This window comes from Equus quagga, unplaced genomic scaffold (genome assembly GCF_021613505.1).
Source record: "Equus quagga isolate Etosha38 unplaced genomic scaffold, UCLA_HA_Equagga_1.0 146_RagTag, whole genome shotgun sequence".
NCBI lineage: Eukaryota > Metazoa > Chordata > Mammalia > Perissodactyla > Equidae > Equus > Equus quagga.
In genome coordinates, this window is record NW_025796728.1 from 2959257 (window position 1) to 2967975 (window position 8719).

Consider the following 8719-nt stretch of genomic DNA (forward strand, 5'->3'; position numbering starts at 1 on the left):
CTCTAACAGTTGCCATGTTGGAGGACTGGTCCAGGGTGGCCAGAACTTCGAATTTTTAAAGAGAAGCTAGAAATCTGGGTTCTGCTGTAAAATCTCCTAATTTCAAAATGGTGACTCAAATTTCTTTTCAAGTTTATTTTTAGATGTGTGAACCAAGGTCATATTTAGCTGACGGGTCATCACAGATAGTGACTTTGCTTTATTCCAACATTAAACATTTTACAGAATTGAACTCCTGATAGTCGTTTACATTTGGAACACAGCTACCAATGTAATTTATGGAAACATCCCTGGAAATGTTGGAGCACCTCACAATGCCCAGAGTTTCTAATTATCTCTGTCAGAAAAAAAAGATGATGATTTCTACTTAGCCATAACTTTGTTAAATGGAAACAAACTGATTTTTACAATGATATGCATAAAATGTCATAATACGGACAGTTCTATTGTTATTAAATATTTTGTGCTTTAGGTGTCTTCATATTAAGATGTTATTAACTAAACTGGATGACTCTGTTCTGCCAAAGATTTTTCACTTCCTTTTTCTCGTGGCATTTTTTCCTACCCTAGAATTGTCAGCTGTGAAACAACATATGTCATACAAGGTTGAGATGTGATTTTGGTACCATAAATAAGCAAAAAAGTAGTTTTTTTATGTTGTCTATTCTTTTCAGTAGATGGTAAAAGATAAATATAAATTCTTTATTAGACATTGATTCTTCCCCATATATACATCTGTCATGTAAATCATTCCTAAATTATGTTGGTAGAAATATACAAAACTAAAAGCAGAACAGTAACTCAAAAAACATAGCCATCATATAGGTAGGAGAAAAAAAACTCACCCTATGCAACTCAGTAATCCCAGAGAGCCTCTCTTTAGCACAGTGTTTGTGCTTATTATTTGGGGCTTGGGTCATCAAGAAAAATCTAAAATGTTTTTAGTATTTTAATATTTTTATGTCTAAAAAAGAAAGTATGCATTAAAAATTGTTTATGTCCAAGGCTTAACATATCTAAAGTTTAGAGTCTTAAAGCCATAAACTTCATTCATCTAGAAAGTTGACACGTACACAACCCCTTTGTTTACCACTAATGCCAGATGACGGTATCAGACTTTGGAAATTAATAGTATTTATAAAGCGCTCATTGGGGAGAAATGCAAAGTATTCTGAATTGGTAGCATTATTATGTATTTGGGGACTTGTAAATCTAACAGCACAAATAATAACTTGTTTTCTTTCCTTTTGTAACTCAGACCCTCTGTGAAGGACCTCAAAGTAAAAATGAATAGTTTTCAAGAGTTTTTGTAGAAACAGTATTTTCATTGTCTACAGTCCACACTAAATTTTGTTCATAGGTAAATAATGTATTTGTAACCTTTATATTTCTCTTTTTTTAAACCAGAGTCCTTATTGGAAGGAAGCCCTTAACATATTAAAACTCGTGGTGTCTCGCTCTGCAAGTCTTGTTGTGCCCAGCGATATTCCCAAGACCTATGGAGGAGACATAGGTTCCCCGGAAATATCCTTCACTAAGATTTTTAATAATGTCTCTAAGGAGTTGCCTGGGAAGACCTTAGATTTTCATTTTGATATATCTGAGGTAAGACGCTCAGGAATTGATACAAGTGTTCTGTTAGAAATTTTCTTTTGTTCATTTATTCATTCTCCCGTTCAACAAGCACTGATTGAGCTGATACTCAGTAGCAGATGCTGTGGTAGGTGCTGAGAAAACAGGGTGGGGGTAGGGAGAAGGGTTACTCTCAGGATGCTTACAGTCTCTTGGGGAAATAGGCAAATAAACATTGTGGTAAGTGCTTTGGCTGGAAGTAAGTTAGAAGTACTATAGAAATATATAGCATGTACATCTAATCTGATGTCGAAAGATAAATAACCCTAGACAGGCATATGTTGAAATTTGGGGAGGAGAGATTAAATCCAAGAAAAGGCAACATGTGTGAATGAAGGCTTGTAAGTGTGAGAAAGCATGGTGCTCTGGAAACTTCCATAGCACGGAAGCAGGGTACAGAGAATGGCGGTAGAGTGTGATGAGAGATGAGGCTGAAGGCATAAGTGGGGCAAGATCAGGGACCTTGCCTGCCATAGTAACAAGATGGTTTTATCTTGAAGCAGTAGGAACTCTTAAAGGATTTTTAGTTGAAATTGTGGAAGGAAAAACAAAGCTAAAATAAACTGAGACCTGAGAAGCTTGGTGAATATTCCATGCAGAGGGGGCAGCATGTGCCAAAACACAGGTCCGTAAAAGCACAGTATGTTTGGAAAACAACAGGAAGTTCAGTTTGCTGGAGTGTGAAGTTCAGGAGGGAGTGGGAGAAGTTGAGGTTAGGGAGATAAGCAGGAACCAGATCATAAAGGGACTGTATAACATGCAAATGAGCTTGAATATTCAAATGAAAATTCAAGACACTTCACAAAGCCAAATAAATATAAGTGAGTTTTGGATCATCATAGAACTTTTACCGAAATAATTTTGGAAGTATTATACATCAGATTTGTAGTAAGACACTATATAGATATCTTCCTCTTCGGAGTTGTTACTTATCTTCAATATTTGCGAAAGCACATTACTGAAGCACACTTAACAATATGCATTGAAGAAACAGCAGAATGTTAACAGACATTAAATCTGAGTGGTGAGATTACTGGTGATTTTTTAAAATAATTTTTATGTTTTCTGAGCTCTCAAACAGGATATATTTTACAACCACGGGGGGAAAGCCGGAGGTGGTAGTTCTTAAAGAAAGCAGATCTGTCTTTAAAATAGGAATAAGCTCTCAGATAGTCTTCTCAGAGACTCATTCCAAAAAAGTGAAATCTCTTAATTAAAAAAAAAGACATCATTACCTTTGATTTTTGTAACATCTGCCTCGTGCTAAGTAATCTTTCTCCTTATGCTGTTTTTTGTTTGTAAAAAAATGTCATTATTGATACACTATTAACCCTTTTATGTTGAATTATGTAAGTCAGACACTGGCATTTTGTTTCTATGTAGACCCCAATTATTGGAAATAAATATGGTGATCAGCATAGCGCAGCCGGAAGAAATGGGAAGCCGAAAGTTATTGCTGTTACTAGAAGTACTTCTTCAACTTCTTCGGGTTCGAATTCTAATGCCTTGGTCCCGGTCAGTTGGAAAAGGCCACAGTTATCACAGGTATGTAAAAGCATATCAAAATGAATATTTATGGAATAGAAGAATCAATTTTGTTGTCTGTGTGAACACTCGAGAATTTATCTTATTATATCAGTAATACTAACACTTGAATTTTTTTTTTCTTTAGCGAAGAACAAGAGAAAAGCTAATGAATGTGCTTTCTCTCTGTGGTCCAGAATCTGGCCTTCCGAAGAATCCATCTGTGAGTAATCGGGAAGGCATGTGTAAAGGTTTAAAAAAATCATGTTAGTCCACGAAGAAATGGAAATTATTCTGTCTCCTTGCTTGCCTTTTTCTGACTTTCCTCACTTATGGTATTAACTAAGAATGAAAAAAATATTACTTGTCTTTGTGACACTTGGCAGCTCTGCTAATTAAGTATTCAGCCAGTTAGATGTTAACATGAAGACCAAATTAAAGCTCTGGATTCATTGACAGATATGCCCGGCAGTGGTTCTCAGGGCACTGATGTCTCGTGTGCAGAGTGACAAGCTGATGCATGGCCTTTTTTTTTTTTTTCCCCTCTGGTGGGGTCAGGTTGTATTTTCCTCCAATGAGGATCTGGAAGTCGGTGACCAGCAGACTAGCCTAATTTCTGCAACAGAAGACATAATTCAGGAGGAAGAAGTAGCTGTGGAAGATAATAGCAGTGAACAACAGTTTGGTGTTTTTAAGGATTTTGACTTTTTAGATGTTGAATTGGAAGATGCAGAGGTAAGGATATGGGCTTTCCGTTATGGTATTATAGAAGAGTTGCAACTATATGAGAATTAAGGATTTGACCATAGACTCTTCCCTTATTAAAGTCAGTGTAAGGTCAAAAAGATAAACATCTAAGTTGGGAACTGAATGTGATTAGTATAATTAGTCAACAGCAGAATAAGTCTGAAATAAGAGGAAAATCTAATTTTTCATCTTTATCTTTAAAACTATAGAGTAAAAAAAATGGATTTCTTCACAAGTGTTTTTCTAATTTAGGATCTACTTAGATCCTGTTTTACATGAGCTATACAAATTAATGTGCAGCAAAATAGTAAAAAATTATATTAAAATTTATCAAACAATTTTAAAGTATAAATCTAAACACTGCTACTAAATTGATGATTAAGAAGGCTTTGGCTCTCCAGAACTCTTTCCCATGGCAAATGGCTGAGGTTCTTCCTATGACATTCCTCACCACTCTCTTCTTTATGACATACCCAGCTCTCTCAAATGCTTCACTTCATTTCATGCCCAAAGGGCTTTCTCCTCTAAAATGATTGTTTAATTAAACTGATAGTTGTGTCAGTTTAGATGCTTTCTAAGTGGAAAATCCAACACCAAAAGTGGATTTATTAGTTCACAAAATTTAGATGATCTGGAGTTATTACTTATTTAGATATGGCTCAGTGAGGTCTCTGGCTATTTCTCTGTAGTTCCCTAGGTTCTGCCTTTCTCTACCAGTCAGCTCAGACAGTGGCGAGATGGTTATGTCCACAGACAGTACTGGTCAGAGGAAGTGAGGGCTGCTTCCAGAAACGCTCTCATAAAAGTGAAGAAGTTGTTCTCCTAAATGCTTTTAGCATACTTGTCATATCTCATTGGCCCAAGCTGGCACATGTGCCAATTTCTAAAACAATCATTGTGGCAAAGAGAATAGATCGCCCTGGTTGTCTTAGACTATTCAGAATGAATTCCTATAGCTAATGTCAGTCCCATAAACCACAGTCTCCTAAAGCTAGAAAGTTTATGTCAAATAGGTCAAAAAAATGTTCCTTCTAAAACTTTTACAAATATCTATACGTGAGGAGCCCAAAATGCCTTATTGTCAAGTATCCATACCATGTCATTGATATATGTCTCTCCGAAGAATTTAAACACTCATATAATTCGTATGCATTCATCAACTCTCTTGAAGGGATGTTTCCTTTAGTGCTACTAGGTGAGGCGGAGGAATGAAATGTAATGGCCTGTGCCGTGTCACACTGTTGGTTGTTGATAGGAGACCAGTTTAGGGAGGGCCTCCTGTATGCTTCGGCATCCCCTGCAGATATGAGCTAGAAGGCTCCTATATAATAGTTAACCATTTATACATTCCCACAGTTGTACAGGTTCATAGGAGCCCAAGAACAAGTATTATTCAGCACCTTATAGGGCAGTGGCTTTTAAACTTTTTTTGACTGTAATTCATAGTTAATAACATTTTATATCACATCCATGTAGATATATAGACACACATTTTAAAAAATTCAAGAATATGCATCCTTACTCTATGCCATGCATACCGATGTTTTCTATTCTCTTCTTTTCGTTTCTGTTTTTTTCAAAAAGGGCAAGTCACCACCCTCTAAGATTGACTTCACTCCCACAATTTGGAAAACGTAGGAAATAGGCCAGACTTGCATAATCAGGCAAAAAAGCGTTATGAATTGAAGGGACCTGCGGCCCTGCCTCGAGGGCATGAGCAGCTGCTAAATTCTTCTGTAGTTATTTGCTTTTTTCAGTTCAGAATTTAAAATTTCCAAAGGCAGGCTCTTGACATTTTTGTAATGGTAAGGTTATTTTTTCTGTTTGCTTTTTTTCTCTAAGAACACTGTAAATGCTTCCAAGTTCATCCAGTACTTTAAAATGTCAGTAGTAATAAATGTGGCTTTTAAATAGAACCGTAGACTGAATTAAAGACGCTTATTATCCTTCTGTCTTTGATTCAAGTCACCGTAATTTGGGGAAGGTGGTGCTAATTTATGCCTCAGAATTAGGCCAAATCAAATGACAGAGATTTTCTAAAACCTAAATATAGTCGTGCTTAAAACATAGTAACAGGAAATACTTTGCTACAAAATAATAAATGAATTAATTCTAATGACACTTCCAAAGTATTCCCAACCTTGAAAGCCCACAGTGTGTATTCAATTCATTCACCAAATATATATCGAGTGTTGTGGCCATTGTTATGTGTTATGCTACATAATAATATTTGAAATGTTTTAGGAACGTGGCTTTTCAAACCCTGATTGCAGAGCCCTGTTTTCTAGGATACCCTGAGAACAGGGAAAGATCCAAGGGCCAAATGGGCAGACCTCCTGGCCACCTTTATTAACCAGAGCAGCTCTGGTTTTGTTTGTCAGTTTTGCCCAGTTGACTTGCATCTTAAATTTTATTTGAAATAAGTATTCCTCTGCTTTATTCAATAAAAAAAAGAAAAAGATTTGAAAACCTCTATTCTGAACAATCCCTCTTGAGTAAAGGAACACAAATAAATCATAGTCTGCTAGCTAACTCACTGTGATTTGTCATATCAGGGCTTAAGAAAGAATTATATCCTTACAAAAGGAGGATCAGCTTAGAATAACAGAAACATAATTTACATAAATCCGTTATTGGGGTGAAATAGAAATTTGTCGTATTTCCTCTTGACCTTTGGAAGTTGGCAAAGGTTATGTTTTGATAGCTGTAATCTCGATTTTAAATTATTTTATAGTAAGAAATGACCATTGGATTTAGCCAGAGCCGTCCTACAGACTGAAATAATTGTGACCCTGTATGTCGTCAACCGAGTGTGGATATTTTCAGTCAGTTTTGCCTTGTATCAAGTATTCAATCTATGTAAATTTTGAAGATTTTCTTAGAGTTTGTGTTGCCAAAGTGTATCATAGAAATGTTGTTTTAAGTGTCTGTCTCTGACTTTTTCACAATATATTTTGCATAAAAAAAGTAATTTGAATCACATGTTGCTTCCTGCACAAAGCTTAATCCAGAGCTTGAATCAGTCTTTGGGTGTGAGAAATCACAAAGAATTTTCCCCAAAAGTGTAGCGTATATTTAAATGTTTGTCTTCGTTCTTTCTAATTCTGTGTGTTTTCCTTTTTGCTAACCAGGAGCTGCAGGTAAGTTGCAGCCTGGTGTTGTGGATTGTTTCTTTGTTGTCGTCTGTGACGTACTTGTCTTGGTAGTCTCATTTGTGTTTGTGTGTTAGAATAGAAATGGCCTAGATAGTAGATTTAGTTGGTCCCCAGTAATACAAGATAGAAAGTTAAGAAAATTATTTAGTTAAAATAGGTTATCAACCAAATATTTTGATCTCTTTAAGTATAAATATTTAATGATGTTTTAACCGTTTCAAGAAATTGAAGGGCTGATTGAAACTCTGCTTATGACGATGCATTAAGTATCTTTCATCTCAGTATATGTTTTCCTAGTGTTATTGCATTTACCATATTTATAAGCATGTATTTGAGGATTTAGAAATCATGTCTTACATTTCCAGGGAGAAAGTATGGACAATTTCAACTGGGGAGTCCGCAGGCGCTCACTGGACAGTATTGACAAAGGGGACACTCCATCCCTCCAGGAGTACCAGTGCTCCAGCAGCACGCCCAGCCTGAACCTGACAAACCAGGAGGATACAGATGAGTCCTCAGAAGAGGAAGCGGCCCTCACTGCAAGCCAGATACTCTCACGCACGCAGATGGTACACTACCTTTTTATATGGTGACAGTCGGTCTTGTTTTCCTCTTAACCTCCAACTTGGCCATTAGTGTTTCTTGATTTTCTGATTTTCGTTTCAGTTTGGTTAAAATGCACACACTGAAATGAAAATACAAAATTGCAGCTGTAATGGAGTATTCTATTATTCATGACAGAACTAAACATTTGTTGATACTGTGCTCCCCTTAGCAGCTAAGACGTATTTTATATTGCTTTTCTCCTCGTCATGGCAGTTGTTCTGTGCACAGTCAGAGGCCCTCATCTTGAAGGATACTTAATTCACTACCCGCTCTTCTTTCCTAGTTGATGTGCAAAGATAGAGCACAGTTTTGGTCTCTTTCAAGATCAAGTCATTGATATGGGGGTTCTGACTTGTATCCCAAGGGCTAGATGACAAAGATTTAAAGAGTGAGTGAAAAATGAGAAAATGAAGACTGCAAGAGTAGCCTTCATTTCAGAAATGTGAGGTTGAGAGGAAGGATAAAGATGCAGGGTAGTGGGTTGGAACTTCAAGATGGCAGTATGAGGAGAGAGAAGGCATAGAAGGTATGGAATAGCTACCATGATACATGTGGTAAGGGAGCAACCAGTGTAGACCAGGTGTCAGCTACAGTTACACAGCGGCGATGTTGAATGGCGGGGGCTGAGCTGGCTTTAGACATAATGTCAAGTTGTCAGCTTGTGGTTGGCTGCCTGTCATCTCTCCTGTTTTTGACATCTCACTGTTGCCCAATGTCTTTCAACGAACTCCCCATTTAAGTGTTAAATGATAAGCCGTTGCTGATAACAATAGCAATAGTTATCACTCACTGAGTGTTTAAGATGTGCCAGTTTCTGTTCAAGCTGTTTTACATGGATTAGTCACTAGAACTCTGCCCCCAACCACACGAAGTAAGTACAGTTATTTCAGTTCTGGTCCCAGGACACACAGCAGGTAATTGAATTTGAACCGGGCAGTCTGCCCCCAGATCCATGCCACCTAAGGCTTGGGTGTCCATGCGAGTGTTTTCATTTAAAGGAATGGTTGAAAATGGGACTTCATCAGACTAAAGAGCTTCTTCAAGGCAAGGGAAAA

The 8719-nt window shown here is 37.0% G+C and overlaps 1 protein-coding gene across 1 annotated transcript in view; it reads left to right on the forward strand.

Moving 5' to 3' along the window:
- Positions 1–8719, forward strand: part of LOC124232912 (protein furry homolog-like) — a 243199-nt gene that overhangs the window by 207813 nt on the left and 26667 nt on the right. The window contains exons 50-54 of the mRNA XM_046649823.1: positions 1408–1605; positions 3016–3177; positions 3305–3379; positions 3715–3891; positions 7424–7627. Coding sequence (XP_046505779.1) covers positions 1408–1605; positions 3016–3177; positions 3305–3379; positions 3715–3891; positions 7424–7627 — 816 coding nt within the window. The remainder of the gene's footprint in view (positions 1–1407; positions 1606–3015; positions 3178–3304; positions 3380–3714; positions 3892–7423; positions 7628–8719) is intronic.